A 25072-nucleotide genomic window follows, 5' to 3' on the forward strand; every position below is an offset into this window, starting at 1 on the left:
CCAGAGGAGCTCTGGCCCGGCAAGCAGGCCCGCACTGCTGGGAACGGGGCATAGGTACCAAGTTCAAGGTCGCTATCTATGTTCAGAGAGAAGAGAAAGACAGCTTTTTCATACAGGTTTGCTTTTATTTCCATGTTCAACCTGCTGAGAGAACCTGCCACAGCCCGAGTGGCAGGAGGTGCCGTGGCACCTTCCGAGCACGCTGGGACACGAGTGGTACGCTGCTCCCTGCTGGTCTCCAGGACACACCCGGCAGTGGCCACACACCAGACAGCAGGAGTTCCTGAACGGAGACATCGCCCAGCTGTGGACAGGACACCCTGGAAATGCCACTGGCCGCAGGGGCAAAAAGGCGCCCACCATGGTGCTGCAGCAGAGTCTACACAGCAAACACCGGAGGTGCGGATTAAAAACCTCAAACAAGAAAAAAGTGAAAGCAGTGCCTTAAAACCTCCCCCACTGTGGACACCAGGGGTTTAAAGGCACAAAAATGTGTTGAGATGGAAGAATCCCAGGTGCGTTCACAGTCCAGAGCAAGAAGAAAGCACAGGTAAAAATCCAGGAGTCGTGCAGGCTTCCTGCAAGGGGACGGCCTTGTTCCAGCACAGGACACGGCGCCGCTGCAACAAAGGGACCACTGCTTACTCTCTGTCCTGCGACTGAACAGTGACCCACAGTAGGAATGATCATCAGTGGCTTCACGCCCTGGATAAGCAGGTGTGGCAAGCACAAATGACACCATCCTAAGAGGTTGGAAGGGCCCTGTCGCGTCACTGAGGCAGCCCTGGCTGCGCTCTCTGTCTGCCACACCTTGGTTGTCTCAGAACAGACAGTGCCCGGCACTGGGAATCCCAGCTGCTCACGCCAGCCTTCCTCTCTGGTGGACCCGGAACTACTCACTAGCAAAGCCTGGGGACGGCCAGGTGCCAGCTTCCCTCCCCTTCCCACCACTGCAGGGGTCTGACCTGGCCACGGCTCACCCGGAAAGGCGCCACCTCCCACGTGCGAGGACACGCTCTGCTCACGCCCGAGGCCGGACTGCACTTACTCTTCACATTTCACATGAGACTTTACTAACCCTCAGTACCTGGAGTTGGATCTTCACTCACACCTTAAACAAGGTATTTTCTAACTCATGGGGTAGCAGCAGCAGCACAGAAATAGCTGACAGGACATGGACTGCCCCGTTGGGAGACCCTTACCACAGTGCTCCAGGTCACTCCTGGTTCCCCAGAGGAATGATCTCTTCAGTGACAAAGAACTCGATGGTCTCCTCTTCCCAGTCATCCACGTTGCTGTCCAGCTCATCTGTGTCTACCCCTGCAGGGACAGAGAGTGGCTGTCACGCACGGGCTGCAGACCAGCCAAGAGTGGAGCAGGGGACAGCAAGGCCTTCCTGCAGAGGAAGGTGTGCTTAGGCCTGTGGGTGGAGGGGACCGCTCAGTTCTGGATAATTTGAGAACATTTAGTTACCTCCTCTCAATTCTAGACGTTCATTTTTCTGCTCCATATAGAGTTCTTGGGCCATTTTTCGGTATTTTCGGAAATCTTCCATCATGGTTCGCCTTCTCTCTACCAATTCCTAAGTATAAAGTGGGGGGAAGTCACAGAGCTAATATGTAACTCACCACCAAGTTTTTATTTAACCACAGTGAAAACATTTTGCCACGAGTGACCCACACCTAATCAATGGTGTCAGAATGATGTCATTTAGAGAGAGAGACACTCTCGGCCAGGAATGGCAGAATGACCTGTTCATTCTCATTTGTCTTCCTGACACCGCCCCCTGGGACCTCCGCAACTGGAAAGCCCCCGCCAACAAGGCTACGGTCAGGCCCTCAGCCCCTTGCTGCGGGTCTGCCCTGGTGGCAGCAGAACAAGCCGTCGTCCTCAGGGCAGAAGCCAATCTCCTGCCTTCTCCCTGCGCAGACAGCCAGCAGTCCTCACCTCCCAGCCCTGGCGCTGGCCCTTCTTTGCCACGACAGGGTATGTCTGTTGCTACCATTGCTCTAGGTTCTGGGAACAAGGCTCACCTTTGAGGCTTTGGATTGGCTCAAACGATCTTTCTGTTCAAAGATCTTAGAGTATTTCTTCAGATCCTTTTTAATTTGCTGAAACAAAAGACCAGTCACTCAGGATTTAACATTCAAAGCAAGCACCACAAATGCAAACTTCAAAGTTGCCAACATGAAATGACATCCTCAATGATTAATAGAACACAGCTCCCCAGGAGTGCTCAAACACGCTCTTCGCTAAGTTTCTCTTCCCTGAGACTGATTCGCTTTCTTGAGATTTAACTCTCCTCTTAGCTTTGACCTAATACCATCAGCCTATTTCACCATAATTATGTAAATCCCAGACAAGTCTCTTCTAATCCCACCAGGAGTTTCTAACAACCCCTGGCATCTTTTTATCTGCCCCTCCAGGTCATGCAAAACTTCCCAAACAATTTGAAATTTTAAGTTTACTATCCTAAAACTATTCTTTTCCATTTAGTTCTCATTGTTCTTGCATCTCTTCAAAGGGTCCCCCATAAATGTCGGGTTCCTAGTCCCCACTCATTACCACCCTAACAGTAACAGAAAACAACTTTTTCTTTAATGCCACAACCGCTTCCACATCCCGAGCCTGGTGGAGACGCCAGACCTTGATCTGCTCCTGGCTCAGCAGTGTTGGGGGCCGAGGTCTCCAGAGCAGCTGGCAAAAGCGGTCCTTGTTGTTCTTCTGCAGAAGGCGTCCTTGGAAGGTCCACAGCCAATAAGCATTGTCCACCTGGAGGGGAGCAGGGGTCACACTGAGCTGGCCACTCCACCCTACCAAGTGACCCCAGGAGAGAGAGAGAGAAGCCCCGGAGTCTTCACTGTCAACAAACCCAGCATCAACTACTTCATTAGCTAACAGTGTTCTAGGTACTTGGGATACACATTAGTGCACAAAACAAAGATCTCTGCCATCGCTGAGCTCACATTTCAGCAAGAGGAAGACAGTAAACAAAAGACACAAATTACGTAATGATTCAGAGTACAGTGTATGTGTAGTTAAAACAGTGCTAATCAAAGCTCAGGCCTGTTCACTATAGGTCTACAACGAGAAACTTGTGCCAGAAGATAAACTGACCACATCATTCAACACACTGTTTAGTTCAGCTGACTTTTTCACAGCAAGACTTCCTCAATGGAGGAGGCAGTGCTATAATTTACACGCTAACATCTCCTTGTTGAGACCAGAACTTTGGGAGGTGAGTGTATTGAAAACCGAGTGGTTAACAGTTTAAAAGGATTTTTTTAAGAGCATCAAGGTAGCCCTCACTGCAGTAACAACTGAACACGTCTGGACGTAGGCCATGACCAACCTATCCTGATCTGAATGTAAAGATTTCTACTCAAGATACTGTTTGTAGTGATGTTTGGGAAGCTGGTAGTCTTAAAAGTTCATTATCTCATTAAACAGAATTACCCAAATTTTTTGTTGTTGTTGAGACAGGGTTGTGCTCTGTCGCCCAGGCTGGAGTACAGTGCTATGATCGTAGCTCACTGCAGCCTCAAACTCCTGGGCTCCAATGATCCTCCTGCCTCAGCCTCCCAAAGTGCTGGGATTACAGGTGTGACCCACCGCACCCGGCCAGAATTTCCCTCATTTGATTTCATAGGCTCTATTTGCATGAACTGGTTTCAACTATCAATATCTCAATCAATTTTAAAAAAGTCATTAAATACAAAAAGCAGCCCTCAGCTAACTAGACCACAGTTAGGGAAAAACGAGTGTGTGACTGAAGCTAGAAGACACTGTACTGAAGGTAGTCTGTACTCAACAAACTCTGACCCCGAAAGAGCAGACATCTCAACTTTCTGGTTATAGATCTTTGTTGAGACTCTAAAGGAAATGACTCCTCTTCCCAGAAAAGCACCAGCGCACAACATGCTCACCCCTTTTCAGGGGTCTCTGGGCCCCAGGATGGGACCCCCTCCCATGAGTGGATGCTGCTCCTGCACATGGCTCTACCTTTTCTGCAATCCCAGACTCCTACTTCTACCAACAAAGACACAGACGACAAGTCCAAGAGTTAAAAACGGAAATGTTGAGCTTTTTCTGATAAGATTGGGAAGGTAGTCAGTGCCAGGCTTGGTGCTCCTTCCCTGGGGTCCTAAGCACAGCGCAAGCCCAGCACTCCCTGGGTTCATTCCGTGGCCAAGGCTACACACGTCCCTGTACCTTATGGCTCCACCAGGACACAGAAGTGACAACGTAACGCCCAGTAGGGTCCCACTCGACGTCAGAGGCCATATAGTGCTCTGCGATGTTCATGACCGTGCAGTCCGAAGTGTCCACAAACGCTAAGGCACCGTTCATACTGCAGAGACAAACACAACAGTCTTCACAGAGACACACATCTCCCCCGACACCCCACCCCGTGAGAGGTGTGTGCTGTGAGGTCCCGAGGGAGCTGCCTTGTGGTCTCAGGTGTCACCCAACCTCTGCCTCAGCCGCCACTTTGTTAACATGGAAATAATCGTGGCAATAATCTCATAAGGCTGTTGTGAAGATTTATCGAATTGTGATTAAGTGCACATAATGACTATCACGTGTGTCTGCTATTCCTGTTCTTCTTATAGTAAACATTAAGGCGGCTAAGTAACCCACCAAAAATGTACCATCAAGAGTCTACAATGAAGCAGGGGAAATTTAAAAAAGGACATTTTTCTAACTCCAAGGCAGACGCTGTAAGTTTTTTCACGATTCCTACACGTTCTGTTGGAATGGCCACAGAGCAGGGGAGCGAGGGAAGGCCAAGTTTACGTTCTCATCATTTCTACACCACAGTAAGGAAGTCTCACAGCTGTCTAAGTATTTTTCCTGCTAGAAGACATGGGATTGATTGTATATGAGGGTAACTGGATTGCTAGAAAGGTACTTGTTTAATCACAAAGGAATTACAACATGCAGACATGTCTGCTCGGTCACTTAATGAAAGCATTTGTGAGCAATTGTCTTAATCAGCCTGGTCCTGGCCTAAGTCTTGGGAGTATGACGGATACACTAGAGTATGACAATGTCCCACCTATGGACGCTGGGATGATCCTTTCAACTCGGGAATATTCTCCCTTGGGAAGAGTCTCGAGGAAGAGCAATGCTTGACCATTCAGAGTCAAGTGTGAGACTCGGGCTCCAAGACCAGGTCTCCACTGCAGCAGGCAGAGAGCCTCTCACGGCCCAGACGGCAGACACCTACCTCCTCAGACCAGCCAGCACAACAAACTGCCCCTGGGGACTCCAGAAGATGGTGTTTGCTTGCTGCTTATCGAACATTCCTGCAAGAAAGGAAAGTGTCCATGACTTGTCTTTGTAAATGGCTCTACAGTCAAGGTGGAGTCAAGACCGAATGATGTGGCAACGGGTCCACGCAGCCCCTATGGGGAGATCTGAAAACAGACTCCGAAAACAGACTTAGAAAACCCACCAGTAAGTGCACTGTAAGTTATGACCCATACTTACAATAAAAAAGGAAAAAAAGGGGCAGGGGTATTTTTAGAACTGTGATAGTATTTTTTTTTATTTCACAAGGTAATTGGACAAAGAATTCCCTTTATAGTAAATATCCATCCCTGCAGAGACTTGGAGAGGACTGTCAGATACGTGACCCCAGAAGACAAGAGCCACTCTCCTAGTGACAAAAACGTTTTTTTTTTTTTCTTTTTAGCTGTCCATATAATTTCTTTCCAAATTTAGTAGAGACGGGGTCTTGCTCTTGCTCAGGCTGGTCTCTAACTCCTGAGCTCAAACAATCCGCCCGCCTCAGCCTCCCAGAGTGTTAGGATTACAGGCGTGAGTCACCACGCCCGGCCGACAGAAATGTTTTTGTAAGTCGTATGTGCTCATAAGAACTTACATTGTGAAGAGACCCTGGGCAGAGCAACTGGACAGGTGTCTCAGCACTCCCTGTGTTCCAGGGGGTGGGGGTGGGGTCCTTCTCAGCCACAGCAGCTACAAAGCGTGGGGCCGACTGGGAGAGGGGAAGATGTTGGAAGGCAGACTTCCCCCTGGTGGGGGCAGGTTTCCCAAACTTGCCCCATGAAAACCTACGTAAGCACACAGCCCCAGCAGCCAGACTGCAGGATAACCCCAGCGTCCACACAGAACCCGAGGAAAGAAAGGTGTGTTACACAAAATATTCAGAAGGCAGAGGTACTTTTACTACCCATTTTATGACCTATATTATAAACAGGTTACAAGAGTCTGTAACTGCCCATATTTTTATATCAGGGAGTTAATAATGCAACCAATTTTGTGATACAGCCAACTAAGCTCTAGCAAAGTAAAAACTGAATTCTTTACCAAATTATCTTGTGAAAATGTGTTGCTGAGGCACACAAATCCCTCAGGCATTGGGATAGACCACGGCTATGCCGGCCGGGCACCGGTGGCCAGTCCTGTGTGAAGGACCAGCAGTACGTGGAACACGGCATGAGACCACGTGCAGACACCACACAGACAACAACAATGCTTACGAAGCAGCAACAAACATTCGCTCAGTCCCACTGCACTCGCCAGTCCTTGCCACGGGCAGGACACAAGGACAAAAGAGTGAGAACAACGTCCTCAGGGAGCCTGCCTGGGCAAGGAGCAAGGCCAAGCACTGCTGTGAGAAGGGTGAACGTGGCTGGGTTTCAGCACCCACTCACTCCTGGACGCAGGGCGGCCGGGGCAGTACACACCACATGCCACAGCTTGCAGCACGCCCAGCAGGCAGGTCACAGGGACCTGACCCAGACCGAGGGGTGGGAGGTAGGCCCACAAAGAAGTGAACCCGGGGCCCAGAGACAGCAGCTACAACCACAAGAGAAAAGACTTCACTCAAAACAATGGCATAGAATGGCAGTCTTAGAAACACAAAAGTAAATTAAGGGCCCAGTGGGAGGTGGAGGGAGCCCGAGTCCTTTGTGAGGTGAAGCGCTCCCTCAGGAGTCTTCACCATCCTCATCAGCTGTGTCACTTATGCCCAGGGGGGACTTGCTTACACATGAATTCAGGCCTGACCAGGGGTGCTCCTAGGTCAACCCTACAGTTGCTATTGGGCAGTGACCAGGTCCTGCCATCTATGCTGACTTGTTAAAGAGAGAAGGGCCAGATGACTTACTGATGAGCTCGATCTTCCCGTTGTTTTTGACGTGGTAGAAAGACACGGATATCCGCGGAGCCTCTCCATGTAGCACAGCAAACTTACTCCCATTTGGCTCCCAGGCAAAGGCTATGATGGTTTCTATAATCAATAAGACAGTTAGCTCCCTTTCTGGTTGCTTATGAATAAAACATTCCTGGATCAATTAAAATGTTCACTATTTAACCAAAGAAATGCTTCCATAAAATTTTAAATTCATTAAAAAAGACCACAGACCAACCAACAGCAAGAAAAGGCACACGTTACTAGTTTCAAAAGCAGCCTATTCCACTTGCATGAGATGCCACATGTGGAACTCTGTCCTCGGCAGACCAGGACTCTCTGCTTCCTGAGTCAGGCCACAGTGAAGCTATGGCGAGCCCGAGGTCGTGCAGCCTGTGGACACCCCCCTTCCTACACTCAATGTTGCAGCTACAGTAGAATCCTGTGACCTCCTGAAAGGCGGGTCCTCTCTTTCTACCGTGACAGGGTGCCCGGGTCCCACCCTTTCTCCCCTCTGTACATCCCCTTCTCCTTTTCTCCAAGGCAAAACAAAAATCAAAAAGCCTAACAAACAAAAAATAGGCAGAAACACAGCATTGAACAGTTTTCATGAGTCAAAATAACTAGTCGTAAGCAAGTAAAGTGAAACTAGCTTTGTAAAACACAATTAGTGTATTTTTCCATTAAAAAGAAAAATCAATACTGCACACAGTAAGTAACTCGTTCAGAAACAACCAAAACAAATAAACGTATATTCTTAGAAGCTTTAAAAAAAACCTCCATTACACTGACAGCATCTGTTCTATAAGATGAACCACGCTTTTGCTGTGTGCCCCTGAACGTGGAGTGAAAACCTGTTACAAATTGTCTAAGTCTGGAAAATGACTAGACCTCGCTCTTCTGCTATAGATCACAGAGGTGTGAGAGGAAAAGTAGGGCATCTCCAATTAGCAGTTGGAAAAATTAAGCTATTGTTAGAAAGTACAAAGAAAATCCTAAACTTATAAACAGGTTCTGTAATTTAGAGACGTTGTTCATGGTGAGAGCTCAGAGTCTTCACCACGTTGTTCAGGCAATCGATTCAGACTAAAGTTTCGAAAACCAAGTGTAAAACAGCACATAAGGCCCATTCAACTACAAAAGGACTAAAATAAAACTTGCCTTTCATTTCAACCACATCGACAGGTACCTGTTTTTCCCTCATTCGGAAAATTTCAAAATTTGTGACAACACCCTGTTTTAAAAAAAAAAAAAAGGAAAGGGGTGACATTCTGAACATTGAAAGCATGAGAAAAAGGCTTAAATCAAAGGATATGTTAATGAGCACATTCTGAAATTAGCAGTGGTGGCTGTTCAACTTTGTGAATATACAAAAGCCACTAAGCTTTAAAACAGTGAGTTTTATGGTAAAAGGGTAAGAATTATATCTCCATAAAAAAATTTTAATGTAAAGAGAAGAGGAATATTTCCATTAGAAAGAAAACTTAGGCAATTTTTTGATAAGGTAAATATTAAATGATACAATCAAAAAAGTCTGGATGCAGGCAGAACTGTGCAGAGTATGCTTTTTGTGCTTAAAAAGAAAATAATATACTCGTTTACCAACATAGAAGCTGGCTGTATGGAGATTTTACTACATTCCCTTGTGAACTCTAAATGTACATGAATTATCTACTCTAAAGTTTTACTAAAAAAGAAATAAAAGATCCTCACTAAGACTTGTCAGCTATATCAGGTAGGTCTCAACGCACAGATCCGAACCAAAAAAAATCCACTAACATCCTCCGAAAAATATGGTAGCTACTTTAGAGCTAAGGATAAGAAATAACGTATTCCCATTGGCATCTACTTACCTGGGTACCTTTTGGAGTCCTATCTACTTTAACACACAAGTAATCTCCATTTTTTTGCCAGTGAAGCTTGCAGTCCACAACGTTAAACAGATTCCTAACTCGGATCTCTTGTCTGCTAGGGAGCTGCATCAGGGTTACCCTGGCTGGAATATCTTTGTCTTCAGGCACCCAAAAGGCTATTATGTTACCACCAGGAGACCAAGAAAAGTCTCTACAGAACAAAGAAAAATAAAATATTACCCAAAGACTAAGTGATCATAAATTTTAACATCGAAAAGCCAAAGAGAACCAAAAAAACCCTCATTTGCTGAATAAAACCTCAGTACTGGTGCACTGACCACCACTAACGGTAGCAGCAGCTGACGTTACTGAAAGCTCACTCTGCACGGCCCTGTTCTAGGCACTTGATTGTGCAGCTTCGCTTGTCCTCGTCACACCCTGGCACTATTGCACTCATCCTGACAGTGAATAAGTAGATACAAGAGATGTTACCAATCCCACCCACTGTTAAAGAAACTAACATGGACTCCAGCCCAGGCTCCGCAGCCCCACTCTTGACCACCACCGGCTGCTGCAATGAGGCAAGTAAAATAAATGCCAGCATAGTGGATCCAGCTACACGACATCTAAAGATTAGTCAAGGTGCAAAGGTGGGAAAACCACAAATCAAACATTGTAAGAGGAATGGGAAGAATTCGGGCCAAGCCCTCTACCACGTACACTGCTCTACAAGACAGCTGTCCCAACAGTGAGTCCTTTTGTGAGAAATGGCTTTACGTGTGCTACTTTCTCTTTGCTTTGCATTTACTGGGAACCAACATCCTGGTTTTATTTTTAATTATAAGCCATAATTAAGAATAAAAGGAGTAAGAAATGCCAACATTCCTGGACTGCTGGCAGTTCACTGCCACGGTATCGACTATCCTGAGAGTTAGAGATGTGCCCACTCTCCCTTGACAGTGAAAATGAGCTATCATTCACTGAAGACCACCCAAACCCTACCTCACAGACCACAAGTAACAAAGAAACCGTTTAAATAAGTGAAGGCTCCCCAACCTTCTTAAAAGACTGGAAATGCCCCCCTCAACCAGTTTCTAGTCCAAAGATGAGATACAAGAAATGAAGCAAACCCCAGACTCATTCATGTGCCCAGGAAAGGGGAGACCCTGCGAAGGCTGAGGGGCCCACCACCAAGCAGCCTGGTCAGAACAAGCATACACTGCTCATCCCAAATGTTTAACAACTGAGTGCTAAAGAGGGGAGCAAATAAAGAAAACCAACTGCAATGAACAGTGTTTGTGTTTCCCCAAAACTTCATATGCTGAAATTCTAACCCCCAAGATGATGACATTAGGTGAGGCCTCTGGAGGTGATCAGGTTATAAGGGCGCAGCCTCATGAATGAGATTAGTGTCCTGATAAAAGAGGCCCCGGGCCTGGCATGGTGGCCTATGGTACAATCCCAGCACTTTGGTAGGCCAAGGTGGGAAGACTGCTTGAGGCCAGACGTTTGAGACCAGCCTAAGCAACATAGTGGACCCTGCGTCTACAAAAAATAAAAAAAGTTAGCTGAGCGTGGTGGTGCATAACTGCAATTCCAGCTACTGGGAGGCTGAGACAGGACTGCTTAAGCCCAAGAGCCTGAGGCTTGATAGCATCCACTGCACTCCAGCTTTGGTGACAGAGCAAGATCCTGTCTCTCAAAAAAAAAAAAAAAAAAAAAAAGTCCCAGAAAGATCCCTCACCCTTTCCACCAGGGGAGGTTAGAATAAGAAGGTGGTTGTCTATGTGGAAATGGGCTCTTGCCAGACACCAAATCTGAAGGCAACTTGGACCCTGGGGCTCAGGAACTGGGAGAAATAAATTTCTGTTGTTATAAGCCACCCCATCTATGGTGTTTTGTTAAGAAGGCTGAACACAGAGATACTGACTTGGTAAGAACACTCACTTTATTCCAGAGATCTTCAAACTCTTCTTGTCCAAAAGACCCATAGACTGCCAAAAAAAAAAAAAGAGGGTTACAGCTGAATCAAATCATGACAATGTTTCGACAACACATATAATTTTTTTAAAAAGGACACGAGAGTCCAATGTGAATATGTCTAGGGAGCAGTGTAAGCACAGAGCAAACAATCCACCCACAGCCAGGGAACCCAGTGCTGAAGCCCCTTTCATTAACTCCCACCTTGAATTCCCTGTGGCTGCAAGAGTGAGGCAGGTACGACTCAAGAGCACAATTCAGAATATGAGAAATTAAAAAGGCACAGGAAACAGGCCTTTACCGTGCATATATTAAAGCTCTGCCTCCTTTTCACTCTACCATAAATTAAGGAAAAGTACTATATCCTCGAGCAAAATTACTGAAGACTATAAGGAAATGACAAGATAGTGTGTTTTTAGTTAGTTAAAAATCACTTACAGGAGTTTCATAAATGCTAAGGGTATCAAGTGTCATTCTGGCAAAGAATTTACCATCATGGCTCCACCTAAGAAGAAGAAAAAAAGAAGTGCCAGGCTATTTCAATTAAAAAAGAAAAGGCTACAGGTCATTGCACTGGTCTACTTACTTAAAAATAGGCCAGTGGGCTGAGCTTTCACAGTGAAAACCTCTCTTCTTGTGCCCAGTGAGGATGTCCCAGATGATTATGGCTTGAGGGTCATCCTGAGTGTCCATCAGGGGGCTAAAAGTCACCAGGTATCTACAAGAGAAGGGGGAACACATTGTATAGCATCTCCTCCCACGTGAGAAGCACAACTCCATGTGTGCGAGTCTTTGCCCTGCTTTACAGGAAAGGAGGCTGAGCTTCGGCTCAGAAAGCTTCAAGAGGGCACACAGGCACAGGATGCTGCCAGGACAAGCAGTCAGGACTCCTGGAAAAAGCACTTTCTCCAAACACAATTCCCCAAGAATTCTCACCAATGGGCAAGGTCCCAGGAAATCCCACTGGGAAGTTCGGAGAAAACCAGCACTTCCATGGCCCGAAGCACTCCTTCACTCTTGGCATCGGGGTGCTGCCAGGGTCACAATTTTGCCACCAAGATCAGCACACAGAAAGATCAAACAGATCCCAAGCAAAGTCTGCTGAGTGGTCCAGAGGGCAGAACCGTGTGGAATCCTTACTCTACCTTCACCCATGTTTAACAAAGACTAACAAGGTAAAGAGAGCAGATGGTCACACATGACTCAAGTGTAAGTCTGACAAGAAACATCTGTGCCTGGGGGCGCCTCCCAGCAATTGTTTACCCACCTGACTACTGGCCTGTCTAAAGCTATAGCACCTGTTCCCTGAGTTTACACAAAGTGTGACTATCCTAAACCAGACTGCCCTCTCAGAACAATGGAAGGTGAGCGTGTAGAAACAAATACAGTGCCTTCAATGACTGCCTCTTTTCCTAGTGGGCTCTGATGTCCTGATTAGCTAGATTAAAAATGATGGCTTGAGTCACTGCCACCCACAAGGTACTATACTACAGAAACGTTTGACTAAGCGGTAACTGCAAAAGAGATTTTTCATGCTGTAATTTACATAACCAAAGCATTCATTCATCCATCCATTCAAGCATTTCATGTGTCAGGCACTTTGCAAAGCACCAGGGATGCAATAATGAATGACAACCCAGTCTCTGTTCTTGATTGTAAACAGATACATCCTAATTTAATGTGGCAAGTATAGCAATCTAAACAATGTCTATGGGAAAACAGGTGGAACTAATTGCCTGGAGGCTTCACAGAAGATAAAGAAACACATAAAACTTCATACACCTGAACGTTACCTCGGCACTGAGATTGGGCTAAGAGTATAGTGAACCCAATTTTGATATGTTGTTGCTGAAATGAGAAATATCAATTATTCTGTACCAAAAACATGCAAAATGGCTGGGAATTAATGGGTACTCTAAGAATACACTACATAAAAACTATTTATCAAAATTAACAGATATCCGTAAGATAGAACTTACGGTTTACAAGAAACACAAGGATTAAAGGAACTAGTTAAATGATACCTTGAGGAATCAGACAAAACCAGAAGGTGAAACAGTTTACAGAACATCTGGTCCTTCTTAACAAGTCAATATGAAAACAAAAAAGGCTTAAGACACAGCTGCTAAGCACAATGTGTGCCCTTGCCCGGATCCAGGTTTGAACAAAGCAGCTGTGAAACCTGAATATGGGTCAGTATGTTAGAGGTCACTAAGGTTGTAAGTCATGTATGTAGTTAGGCGTGATAAATTATGACTATGCAGGAAGACACCTTTATTTTGCAGTGATGCATACTTTTATAGAGATGTCTATCATTTACCTGAAAATATTTAAAAATTTTTAAAGCAAACATGGCAAAACAAGAAATCATTAATTATAGGTAATTAGCACATGGATTTTACCATAGTAATCCCTTTAACTTCTGTGTGTGTGAGAACATGCGTGTACTAAAAAGTTCAAGAGAAAAACAGGCACAGCATTAGTGTAAGCAGCAGCAGCAGGACAGAGGGGGCACCAAGGAGCCCCACAATAAAGCAAGACCACACAGCAACACGCTGGAGGACAGACAGCAGACACAGGCAGGGCTGAGACTGGAGGTGCTGGAAACCCAGGAAGGTCAGAGGTGAGCCCCAGCAGAGAGAGGGCATCCCATGCAGCGAGGCACACACAGGAAGGGAGCCCTATGCCTTGTGGGGGGGGGGGGGGCAGCGGCGTTCCTCCAAGCTTTTTCCGCACACTCTATCTTCTCACACAAACCTCTGCCACACGGACTAAGACACATGAAAAAAGCATTCATAAGAAAAATTATCTGCCAAACATGTGACCTTGGACTAGATCTAGAACTGATGGATAATAAATACTATACAGGACGTTATTAGATCAAGCAATAAAATTAGAACAGGGTAACACCTCAGATAAAATATTAAATCAATGTTGAATTTCCTTAAGTTGGTGACTGCACTGTGCTTATACTAAGAGAATCCTATTCCTAGGAATATACATTTACCCCTAAAGGGACATGATACTCCAACTCACTCCCAAATGGCTCAGGAAAAAAATTTATGTACATATATTTAGAGAGAGGATGATAAAGCAAATGCAACAAAACGTTAACTGGAGAATCTCAGTAAAAAGTATATAGTATAAGCTTCATTATAGAACCAGCAAAAAAAAAAAAAAACATATACAAGAGTTCTTTGTGCTCCTCTGAAATTTTTCCATTTAGTTTGAAATTACCACAGAAGACAAAGTTTTAAAAAATTATCTGTAGAAAACAGACATGAGGTGAAGAGAATAAAGACTCCGTTTGTATTTTTCCAACAGCTTACCTCTCGCAAGGTGAGAAATCAATGAGCTGAACCCCTTGGTGGCTGAATCTCTGGATTTGCTTGAATTTCTCTCCCCCCCAAAGAGCAATGCCTCTTTGATGAAAGGTAGCTAGGTAGGTGCCCTTAGGAGACCAACGCACATATGTCTCTGTCCATCTCTGCAGAAAAAGATAGTGCCAACCTTAATACAACAACAAAAAGCCAAACAAGACCTCTCCCATAATGCTGTGCCTTAAACTCTTAACTGAAACACCTAAGAAGGCTATTCACTTCTCATGACTTATTTCAAAGCCAGATGAATAAAAGATATTCTCAAATTAATCTCAAAGAAAATGAAACTTCACCTGCTCTTCATCAGTTTCTGATGGAAACAAAGTTCCACTGTGTTAAGAAAATACAGGAGAGGCGAGTCCCCCCACAACAGCAGATACATACCGCTCTTTCTTCAATTGAGACCGGGTCCTTCACATCATTCCAAAATATGGAAGTGCGGTCTCCACTCTCAAAAATCACACTGTATTGATCTCTGCATTCTGCCTCTTCAAGCCAGTAACGTAAATTACCCTTTAAAAAAAAAAAAAGGGACATAGTAAAATTTCATTAATTGTTATCAAAGAAAGTTCATCACTACTATTGCTCTTAAAGATAACAACAAATTCAGTCAACACCTTAACTCCCTTCCAAGAAGTCATAACCAAGTCATCTAGCATTTCTTTGTTTTTTGAGTCAGTTTCACTGTCACCTGGGCTAGTGCCGTGGGATTAGTCAGGCTCACAGCAATCTCAAACTTCTGGGCTCAACTGATGCTCCTGCCTCAGCCTCCTGAGTAGTTAGGACTACAGGCAGGTACCACCATGCTTGGCTAGTTTTTTCTATTTTTAGTACGACGGGGTCTCACTCTTGCTCAGATTGGTCTCAAACTCCTGACCTCAAGCAATCCTCCCGCCTCGGCCTCCCAGAGTGCTAGGATTATAAGTGTGAGCCACCACACCCAGCCCTAACATTTCTTTTGATGCAGATTTTATACAACTCACCAGGTCTTTGAAAGGTTGCTTCTCTGGAATATCCCATTCATCACTAATCGTCATATATCTAGAAGAGAAAAACTAATGAGTAATATATACCTTAATGATTAGATAAGGGGTAACGGTTGGTGGTCCAACCACAGGCAGTGCCACACTGCTCCCTGCCCACCCCAGAAGTGGGAAAAGCATAAGTTTTGATTGGCATAATAACTGGTGAAGGGTGTCCCTGCCAGAAGCGTGCAGCAGAGATGTGACATGGCCCTGCAATGGTCTGCCCAACAAGGATGTGAACAATCTCAACGGCCACCAGCACCTGTTAAGAAGTGCCAAGTCGCCCACTTGCAGGCCAGTCACTCACATGTCAGTATCTGCTTTCTCATGGCCAAGTCTGAACTCACTTGTCAAAATCCGTGAAGAGGTTGACCCGGAACGTGTGCTGCTTATCAAGCTTGTAGCCATCAGCATTTTTCACAGCATCCACGGCATGGGCAGGAGATGCATATTCCAAGAAAATATACCTAAAGTGAAGAAAGGCAATTTGCACAAGTGCAGACTGCATGGTCTTCACACCCAGGACCGATCCACACCAGCAAATGTCTGACTCATCTTGCTGCCACTGCCCGAGGCAGTCAAATTGAGGACAGATCCATAGCCAAGAAAAAAGACAGGGTCTCACTCCTAAGCAAGGAGGAAGTCCTAACTAGAAGACCTGAAGTTTCTAGCTTCCCAATCATAAATTACAGAAATGTTCATCATTTTGATTGCGGTGATGATTTCATGATGTCTGCATATTTCAAAACTTATCAAACTATTTACTTTAAAACCATGCAGGTTTATTATATGCCAGTTATCTCAATAAAGCTGTTAATCTACAAAAAAGTCTAATATTGTATATTATAGGCAAAATTACAAAAGATCTCAGAAGATGTTTTATTGTAACTAAACGTATAACACGAGCAACTGCTGGTCAAAAAAAGGTTACCCTTCAACCTAGTTTCCGAAACAGAAAACATCAGCAGCATTACTTTTATTACATGATTTTTTTCTTTTTTTCTTTTTTTTTTTTAAAAGACAGGGTCTCATTCTGTAGCCCAGGGTGGACTGCAGTGGTGTCTTCACAGCTCACAGCAGCCTCAAACTCTTGGGCTCAAGCCATCCTCCCACCTCAGCCTCCCGAGTAGCTGGGAGAACAGCGTGCACCACCATGCCTAATTTTTTAAATTTTTTGGAGAGATGGGGTCTCCTCTATGTTGCCCAAGCTGGTCTAGATCTCCTAGCCTCAAGAAATCCTCCAGCCTCGGCCCGTCAAAGTGCTGAGATTACAGGTATGAGCTACCATACCTGGCCTTTACATGAAATTTTACTGGAGAAAGTCTGATAAGACTGTAGAACTTTCATATACTAGTGGTAGGAGTATAACTTAGTAACAACTACTGAAGGGCATAATATTTGATGTATGTAGTGGCAGTGAAGATGAGCATTTTATACAACTCAACAATTTCAGTCCTACATATAACAAAGAAACTCTCACACTTGTACACAAGGAGACAGGAGACTGTTCCTCACTGCAAAACACTAAACGTTGATAGGAAAACAAATTATACGAGAATAGAATACAATAGCACTTAAGATGAAAGAATTAAAAACACACTATCAACATGGAAAACCTAATACTGAAACAAAAAAAGTGAGCTGCATACCTTAGGGTACCATTATTTTTAGAAGATGCACTATTAAACAACACTAAGGAAAAAAGAGTTGCTAATTAAGCAGTGACACGATGCTTTCACCTAGATTGTAGGAAGCATCCCCATTTCAGCAATGCAAAGATGTGGGCAAAAAAAAAACCCCACATCAGAATCAAAATTCTACATGCAAAATTTTCCTGTTGTTCTGCCAGATTCCAGAGCTATCAGTGCCTAGTCCCAGGATGTATCTTATGTCGGCTACCATTCTGATGGCAGACTTCAACATCACGTTCTCATCTCTTAGCAGTCAGCGGCCAACTCTGAACCACACTGCGATTTCCTCCTCCCTCCAATGATTTCAGGACCAATCAGGGCTCCTGAGAGCTCCCAGCTGAGCCCCTGAAAAGAAGGGGGCCAAGCTGCCGTGGTAAGGAACGCACTGCATTCAGTGAGCTCCTGCCACATACCACATTGTGCCGTGCCCAACGCCAAGAAAAATACAAATGAGACTTCAGTGAGGGGAGAACATACTCACCCTTTTGTCTTCCCATCTTCTTCAGGATAAAAATCATTTGTGATTTTCCCAAACTTGGAAAAGATCTTGTGGATGACATTTTTGAGTTTCTCAAGCCGGTCAGGTCCCACCTGAGGAACATTGTCCACCACAATCACAGAATCGATTCCATCTGCTTCCTGGGGCCGATCTCTGAGCACATCTCCCAGTAACTCTGCATAAGAGAGAGATCTGTTAAACAACCTTTTGTATCAAGAAAAACATTAATATATTTGCTCAGCACACTGAAAAGTCTCCAAGAAGCAACAAATGAATAAACTAATCTAAATGCTTTCTGTGTGAACAAAGCCCTAGCTTGGGTCACAATTTAAATGTGAAAGAAATGGGAAGACTTCAACTCCTCGCATTCATTCCCTTTGACTGAAAATGTAAACAGTCAAAATATCCACTGACTTCTGGCAATAATGGAAGATTTGAAGAGAATTTAAAAAAAAAACTTTAATAATGGAAAATGCAAATAAAGAAGAAAATCAGAAGAATATCCAATACTAGGTCTTTCAGAGATCTCTAGATTTCAAGAACATCTAAGCAAAATCGCATCCCAATGCCAACTAAAACTTTTTACAGAAGATTTTAACAAACAAGTAAATATTTAAGTGCACAATACATTCATCGAACTTTTGTTTTAGTGAATACAAATTACTAGAACTTATTCAGGGAGGAAAGTATCTTTAGCAAATTGGGATAGAAAATAATAAAGAGGAAAAGAAACATGTCAAAACGACACACTTCTGCCACCCTCCTATTCCCAGGTATTTTCATATTTTTTTCAGGAAGTGAATTAGATGGCCTTTCATAAGCAATTGGGAAAAGAACCAAAGGGTTGGGGGGTACTGCCTGGGGTAAGGCTTCTCCAACCTCTCTCTAGTGCAGACAGCCCAGCACCAAAACAATCCCTTATCCAACGTTCTTTATGTAAAAAAGCTCTTACGGATAAATTAACTGTACTATAGGACAGAGGGAAAAAACAAAGTGTTTTTCCTCCTCTCACGCACTGCTCAACACAACATTTCTGACTCCCGATGTTGCGGAGGGGGGTGTGTCCCTCACACCGAGCAGTTCTCCAGGGAACACCAGCTGGTTGTCCTCTAACTCAGTTCAGACACTGCCTGAAACTGGCATCAGAATCCACAGGTTGAGGGCTCAGTCCCAAAAGAAGGCCCCACTTCGGACATCAGTCGCAAGCAGTAGGTTGTCACCTGTACTTCTGACTGCAGGCTATGAAGTAGGGCTTCACTATCCACTTCTCGAGGTTGTGGAACTCAGGGAAACACTTTATCACATTTGCTCATTTACTACAAGGGATATTACTACAAAGGATACCGATGAAGCGCCAGATGGAAGAGATGTGTAGGGCAAGTGCCCGCCACCCATTCAGTTGTCTGGAAGCCCTGTCCTTCTGGGTTTTTTGCAAGACTTCACTATGTAGCTGTGATTGATTATATCATTGGCCACTGGTATCATCTCAACCTTCAGCCCCTCTCCCTTTTTGATCTTCTAATCACATGGATGGTCCCCCTGGCAAGGAGCCCCCAGCTACCAGTCATCTCCGTAGCCTACAAAAAGACACTAATCACTTTGGAGATTCCAAGGTTTTTAGGAGCTATGTGCCAGAAACCAGGGGCAGAGCCCAAATACATATTTCTTACATCATGACAACCTTGCTGAAGACAACATCAGGGTAAAGACAGGCATTCAAACTAGGAGACTGGAGAACGTACAAGCTCCTGAGTTGATTTTTTTTTTTTTTTAAGAGAAGCGGTCTTGCTATGTTGCCCATGCTGGTCTGGAACTCCTGAGCTCAAGCAATCCTCCTGCCTCAGCCTCCCATTACAGGTGTGAGCCACTACACCTAGCTGAGTTTAATTAGGAGTATTTTTTCTTTCTTGGTGGAACATTTCAACCAATGGTGTCTTTAATTCAATGAAATGCCTCAAGGGCAGCTAGGAGGCATCACATTTATAGACATTAAGTCTGTCAGTGCTCAAGACAGTGCCTGGAACAGTAAGCAATGTATTATTATTTTTTCCATAACTGCACCCAAAATCTCAAAACATATTATACATTTATGCCACTTGCTTTTAAAACCCAAAACTTAAGATTGCCTTATTTGCATAAAATGGTCAGCTGGGATAAGAGAAAGAAAAGGAAAGATCAGTGTAAAAAGGACTAGAAAAAGGAAACACAAGAGCAACAAACATAAAAGGGGCCAGGAAAGCAGACCTGAGGCACTGGTGCTCCAGGCGACTCAATGCCATCTGGGGCTCCCCACCGCAATTTCACATGAGGTTGTCCCAAACCTTGAGACCTTTGCCATAAAGCTCCAGTGCCAATAAAAATACCTAACTACCTGCTGGAGATGGGCATATGGGAGATAAAACCAAGTAACAGATGAAATAAAGCAAACCCCAACTTTCTGACATAAATTCTGTACAAATCCTAAACCCAATTAGTTATCTTGCCTAGGAAGCTGTAAAATTACAAGGCATGGAGTTAGAGCTGGAACTGAAAGACGTCAGTAAATACAGCCAAGATGAGATTACAAGGCAATTTTAAAACAAAAGCTGTAGAATGACTTGCTATACATATATCTATTTGTTCCGGAACCTAATCATCACTCTAGAATTTCAACATGCTAAATGTGACAGATGTCAGAAAATATTCTTCACTACATTTTATTCTCAAAAGTTAAGGTGAGAGCCAGGTGCTGTGCTGCCTGCCTGGGAGCTACTTGGGAGCGTTGCTTGAGCCCAGGAGTTCAAGTCCAGCCTCGGCAATGTAGTGAGACCCTGTCCCTGGAAACAAAACAAAACAAAAAAAAAGTTACGGTGAATTCTCTTTACTTTTGAATGTTTGAAATTCCCCATAATAAAAAGGACTTTCAAAATGGAAAAGAAACTCTAATTTTAAGAGGCAAACCATTTTCTATTAATTCCAACACTTCCAGGAATAGTATTAAAAATGTTACCTTCAAAAATTGCCACTTGAATTTCAAAGATGCTAAAATTGAGACCAAGCAAAGAGGAAAAAAGGGAAAGAGGCAGTCAGACAGATCATAGCAAAGCCAGACATCCTTGCTCCCAAAACTGTAGGCAAATCCTTGGGCTACTTTTCAAGCACAGGTACCATGCAATTAAATGGCCTGGTGAGCCTGCTCTGAATTTACAAGGCTTATAATAAAAAGTTCAGCTTTTATATAAATGGTGGACTCCTTCCCACAAACTCAAAGTGTCTAGTCTTTATGAATGTGCCCACACCTAGGAGGGGAATAAATGAAGTAACCACACCATGAAGAGGCACATCTGAATCACTAGCAGCCCAAGCATAGGGTACTCTTGGCTCATGGATTCCCAGTCAGTCTCCAGGAAATACAGAAGGAAGCAATTCTCAAAAACTAAATAGCAAATATAAAGAAAAAACCTATTTAGTTAAGCCAAAAAAGAAGACATTGAGTGTTAAAATCTTGATCATGAATTTATTTAGCCAAACACCAAAGGCAGTTGAAAGGTTAAAGGATGATTACAAATTAAGATGCTAATCTGTATCAAAGAATAAGGAGGCAAGACAAGAACTCCAGCCAGTCTCTGGAGAGCTAAGACTCAGTCCCTTTTGGAAAGAATGGATACATTGTCTAATGCTCTCCTTCCACGTCACACTCTGACCCTGTAAGACAGCCTTTCTCACAGAACACAAACCCTACCTGAACTACTAACCTCAAAAGCCATGGGGCTGTAAGAAACTGACAGCTTACTGAGTTTTAGTTCCTCAGGACCAGGTGCCTCACCTGTCATTCTGGCTAACACTGCACATCCAGGACCACAGGGCCTCCCAAGGATGCACAGCAGTCACCCAGCCTGGCCAGCCTTCTGCTCATGTTAGCGCCCTCTGACTGCCCCCAATTCTGGAAGTAATTCACATGTTAGAAATCTGTGAATTAGATGGGCTCAAAGAATGCTTTTTTAAAAACTCAGGCAGGGCACAGTGGCTCATGCCTGTAATCCTAGCACTCTGGGAGGCCGAGGTGGGAGGATAGCTTGAGCTCAGGAGTTCGAGACCAGCCTGATTAAGAGTGAGACCCTGTCTCTACTAAAAATAGAAAAATTAGCCGGGCATGGTGGCATTTGCCTGTAGTCCCAGCTACTTGGGAGGCTGAGGCAGGAGGATTGCCTGAGTCCACGAGTTAGAGGCTGCTGAAAGCTAGGGTGACACCACAGGACTCTAGCCCGGGTGACAGAGTGAGACTCTGTCTCAAAAAAAACAAAAACAAAAACAAAACAACAACAAAAAACCTCAACTGCAGAATAAATACCCAAGTCTCAAAATGAGTGTTAAACCAAAATTTCCATTTTAAAATATAAGAAAAATTGGTGTGGCAAAAAGAACACCAGTCTGGGCAGGAGAGTCTGGTGGGAGTTCTCAGCAACCAGCTCCACCTTAAGGGACACACTTCTTCCAGGGTGAGGGGCTTAGACTAGATGCTCCCAAAGTTATCACTAGTTTGTGGTGTCTTTCCTGCTTTTCATGTTAAAAATGTCTTGTCTTACGAAATAAAGTAAAGTAGCAATGGTCACAGTAACTGATAGCCCCTTAAAAATATGTTTAAATTAAAAGTTGACAACTCTATGTTGGTTCCCTAGATTTTCTTGGTGTATCACTGGCTACTTCTGGAACGGTGTTTTTACTTTTCCCACTTTCGTATTAACTTAGTCAAGGTGCAGAGGAATTGGTTAACGGAGAGTTAAAATAGCTAAAAACAAAACAAAAACAAATGAGACCAGCTATCATTAGACATCACTTTAGGAGAATAGCTTTCCCAGGCAGGAAGCAGAAATAATGTGTGCAAATGCAATCAAGGTAGAAACTGAGGCAAAGCAAGCTGTTATCGGCAACAAAAAAAAACTTGAAAAAAATAATCTGCCAACAGAAAAATGGTGGTCTGCCCTACAGGCTTAGAAAAAAAGGAGAACCAAACAGGAATTTGACAGCCTGGCACTGTCCCACTAGAGAAGTCTCTGGAGGCAGACACTTCTGTGGGGCAGGGGGACAAAGTCACCAGGCACTGCTACAACTTGTTCCTCTGATCCAGAACTTTGAGAGGTCTGGCTGGTCAGCGCTGGGGGCATGCAGACCCGCAAACCTGAGGCCTGGCCCTTGTTTTTGCTCTACCCCAACCACAGCGGAGTACACCATCTGCCCAAAGCCGCTCTCCCAAATTTCTGGTTGTGATGCAAATGCAAGTGACTGCTCCCGAGATGAGCTCCATCCTGCCCGTCCCCCATTTTTTTTGGAAATAAAAAGGGAAGTGCCAAAACACCTCTGCTACACTCCGAAACAGCAGGTGTAAAGTGGTGGCCCTTGTCTCGGTGACTTCGAGGAACACACGGACACCCCTGCTAGAACTTAGCCACGAACCGGACACAGCCAGACAACTTGTTAAATCAAGGGAACCTCAGCCACGCTCACGCGCCGCTCGCTGACCCCACCCTGGCCTTCCCTCACCTTCCTCGCTCACGTCGTCCACGAAGTCCTCGGGGTCGCTGAAGGAGGGCTCGTCCGCGTCACCGTTCTCCACCGCCCGAGGCTCGGCCTCAGCGGCGCTGCCCTCGTTCCTGCCCGCCTCCTCGGACGACGCCTGGGCCCGGCCGTCGGCGGACTCGTCCCGGGCCTGCTCCCCCGCGGCCTCTCCATGCGTCAGGACTGGGGACTCGGACTGCGACCCGGGCGGCTCCTCGAAGGAAGGTAGCGAGGACGACTCGGACGGACCCGGAGCTACCTCCGCTGATGTATCCCCCCTGGCCGCCGGCTCGGCCCTCACATCGGGCTCCGGCCCGGCCTCCGCCACCTCTTCCTTCGCGCCCTCGGTCCCTGCCGCCTCCGGAGCGCTGGGCCCGGCGGGCCGCGGCAGCTCCTCCTCCGGCGGCGGCTCGGCGGGAGGCTGCTGCTGGCCGGGCTCGGCCCGCTCCTCGGCCGCCTCGGGCACCGCCACGTTCTCCGCGTCCTGCATGGGCCCAACGAGGCCTCCTAGCAGAGCTCCGCCGCCGCGCTTCCGACTCTCCCAGGCCGCACCGCGCGCCGCGCCGGCTCCAGCCGAGCCATGTGCGTGCGACCGGGGCGGCCGCACCAGGTCTGCGCGGGGGGAGCACCCACGCCCTGGTCCCTCACGACGCGGCTGGAAGAGCTCAGATCCGCAAAACTGCATATACCAGTGATCAAAATGACACTTTTGCGACAAGATAAAGTGCTCAATTCCATTCACCAAAGTTGTTTTCGTCAATCAATAAACTCACTGGGAGCAGCAACTACCCCATTTGTGGTGGGAGATGGTTCCGTCCAATATGGCCGCGGCACCTTCCTCTCCCATCGGGCGATGCGGGGAAGGACTGAACTACTTGCGGCGCGAAGGCACGCACCAGAAATCATCTTGGTGTGCATGAGAACATAATCTAACTCAGAAGCTAATACCACAGAAAAACGTAAGCTCAACAAACGATCGTTTGCGCCACCTCAGCCTTCAACCAGACCCACGGTTTACCTCCCATCGGTAAATCTCCCCCGTACAAGTCGGGTTTTTAGTCTCGTCTACTGACTGGGCAAAAGAACGGACGAGTCCAAAATATAAAAGGAACTCGCGGCGAGCCAGAGGCGGCCAACATCACTAGAAAGACGACCGCCTTCCGCAGCACAAAAATGTACAACAGTCGTTTAAATCACTCAAGCCCAACCCCACCATAGTGGCCGTGACCCTGCCTTTGCCCGCTTACAATGGTCACTATGGTTTAGCCCGCCCGAGAGGGCCGCCCTCCCCGCCCGGAGCGCGCGGGGTCACGTGGGTGGGGCGGGGCCTGGCGGCGCGCGGGCGTCCCCGGGAGAGCCGGACTGCGCCGGGCGGGCGGCGGTCTAGCTGGCGGGAGGGCGTTAGGGATTTGCTTCTGGTTTGTTGCGGGGCTCGATAGCAACCTGAAAAAGAACCGAGGCCCGGGGGTTATTTTGTTACCAGACCAATACAGTAGGTAAATATGTCAAACACATGGGAAAAGATCAGGAAGTAATTCAATTCACACATTGAATTATAGAATCTAGGTGGTGGGTTTGTAGCTATTCATTAGAAAATCCTTCCCGTTTTTCTGTATGTGTGAAAATTTTTATAATAAATTGTTGCCAGGTGCGGTGGATCACACCTGTAATCCTAGCACTTTGGGAGGCTAAGGTGGGAGGATTGCTTGAGGCCATGAGTTGGAGACCAGCCTGGACAACATTGCAAGACTCCGTAGCTACAAAAAGTTTTAAAAATTAGCTGAGGCCCAGCGTGGTGGCTCACGCCTGTAATCCTAACACTGAGAGGCCAAGGCAGGAGGATCACTTGAGGTCAGGAGTTCCAGACCAGCCTGAGGAAGAGTGAGACCCCATCTCTACTAAAACAATAGAAAGAAATTCGCTGAACAACTAAAAATATATAGAGAAAAT

At 45.7% G+C, this 25072-nt stretch overlaps 1 protein-coding gene across 1 annotated transcript; it reads right to left on the reverse strand.

The window, feature by feature from the left end:
• Positions 1 to 112: 112 nt before the first annotated feature.
• On the reverse strand, positions 113 to 23697 carry EIF3B (eukaryotic translation initiation factor 3 subunit B). Its single transcript, XM_069486643.1, has 19 exons — positions 23108 to 23697; positions 17570 to 17762; positions 15745 to 15864; positions 15356 to 15413; positions 14757 to 14885; positions 14322 to 14479; positions 11579 to 11710; positions 11431 to 11497; positions 10960 to 11006; positions 9013 to 9223; positions 8321 to 8393; positions 7136 to 7258; positions 5231 to 5309; positions 4213 to 4351; positions 2647 to 2772; positions 2034 to 2111; positions 1474 to 1582; positions 1203 to 1320; positions 113 to 620 (listed from the first exon to the last, which is right to left on the reverse strand). The coding sequence occupies exons 1-18, from the start codon at positions 23610 to 23612 to the stop codon at positions 1217 to 1219; spliced, it is 2451 nt and encodes an 816-aa protein (XP_069342744.1). The 5' UTR covers positions 23613 to 23697; the 3' UTR covers positions 113 to 620; positions 1203 to 1216.
• Positions 23698 to 25072: the final 1375 nt, after the last annotated feature.

This window comes from Eulemur rufifrons, chromosome 14 (genome assembly GCF_041146395.1).
Source record: "Eulemur rufifrons isolate Redbay chromosome 14, OSU_ERuf_1, whole genome shotgun sequence".
Classification (NCBI taxonomy): domain Eukaryota; kingdom Metazoa; phylum Chordata; class Mammalia; order Primates; family Lemuridae; genus Eulemur; species Eulemur rufifrons.

Coding starts and splice junctions, on each gene's coding strand:
- EIF3B (XM_069486643.1), bottom strand. CDS start 23,612: ATGCAGGACGCGGAGAACGTGGCGGTGCCCGAGGCGGCCGAGGAGCGG. Junction 15,414..15,744: donor CTCTTCACGGATTTTGACAA/GTGAGTTCAGAC, acceptor TTTCTCTTCTAG/ATATATGACGATTAGTGATG. Junction 2,112..2,646: donor TGAGCCAGGAGCAGATCAAG/GTCTGGCGTCTC, acceptor CTTTTGTTTCAG/CAAATTAAAAAGGATCTGAA.